The 1,115-nt window shown below is 54.9% G+C and overlaps 1 protein-coding gene across 2 annotated transcripts; it reads left to right on the forward strand.

Annotated features, from left to right (window-relative positions):
• Positions 1-1,115, forward strand: KVP17_001088 (uncharacterized protein; the record flags this gene model as incomplete). Of its 2 annotated transcripts, none has more annotated exons than XM_068516172.1 (1): positions 1-1,115. In XM_068516172.1, a coding segment is annotated over one exon (1,115 nt), but the record flags the coding sequence as incomplete, so codon positions are not given. The 2 variants fall into 2 exon arrangements, with proteins under 2 accessions (XP_068379368.1, XP_068379367.1); XM_068516171.1 differs by having other exon boundaries at positions 49-1,076.

The following is a 1,115-nucleotide window of genomic DNA, read 5'->3' on the forward strand; positions in this document are numbered from 1 at the left end:
AAGAGCGCGTGAAGCGCATCAACAAACGTGCTCCCACCGGACATCCAGGTTTGGCCAAGAAGCTGCTCGCTCGACAGCTGACGGAGGAGACTGATGCGTCTGCAGATCCAGCGGTGACAAAGAAGAAGGCTGTCAAGGTGAAGGAGGCCGTCCCTACTTCCGACAGTGACTGGGACAAGCGCAAGGAAGAGCGTGTGAAGCGCATCAACAGACGCGCTCCCACCGGACATCCAGGTTTGGCCAAGAAGCTACTTGCTCGACAGCTGACGGAGGATACTGAAGCGTCTGTGGATCCACCAAAGCTGTCAAAAAAGAAGGCTGTCAATGTGGATGAGTCCCCGAAGAAGAAGGCTGTCAAGGTGAAGGAGGCCGTCGATTCTTCCGACAGTGACTGGGACAAGCGCAAGGAAGAGCGTGTGAAGCGCATCAACAAGCGCGCTCCCACCGGACATCCAGGTTTGGCCAAGAAGCTGCTTGCTCGACAGCTGACGGAGGAGACTGACGCCTCTGTGGATCCACCAAAGCTGTCAAAAAAGAAGGCTGTCAATGTGAATGAGTCCTCGAAGAAGAAGGCTGTCAAGGTGAAGGAGGCCGTCGATTCTTCCGACAGTGACTGGGACAAGCGCAAGGAAGAGCGTGTGAAGCGCATCAACAGACGGGCTCCCACCGGACATCCAGGTTTAGCCAAGAAGCTGCTTGCCCAGCAAGCGCTTGAGGAAAGCGACGAGGCCTCCAGTGTCCCGGAAATGAAGGTCCCTGTGTTTTTGAACCCCCAAACGGATTCGAGAAGGCATTCTAAAGGGTCTAAAGTCAGTATGAGCGAGTCTTCGAAGAAGAAGAAAAAGGCTGTTGAGGTTGAGGAGGCGGTGATTACTTCCGACAGTGACTGGGACAAGCGCAAGGAAGAGCGCGTGAAGCGCATCAACAAACGCGCTCCCACCGGACATCCAGGTTTGGCCAAGAAGCTGCTTGCTCGACAGCTGACGGAGGAGACTGAAGCGTCTGTGGATCCACCAAAGCTGTCAAAAAAGAAGGCTGTCAATGTGGATGAGTCCTCGAAGAAGAAGGCTGTCAAGGTGAAGGAGGCCGTCGATTCTTCCGACAGTGACTGGGAC

The sequence above is a fragment of a genome (genome assembly GCF_019968985.1).
Source record: "MAG: Porospora cf. gigantea B chromosome Unknown PgB_NODE_11611_length_1115_cov_200.465, whole genome shotgun sequence".
Lineage (NCBI taxonomy): Eukaryota > Apicomplexa > Conoidasida > Eugregarinorida > Porosporidae > Porospora > Porospora cf. gigantea B.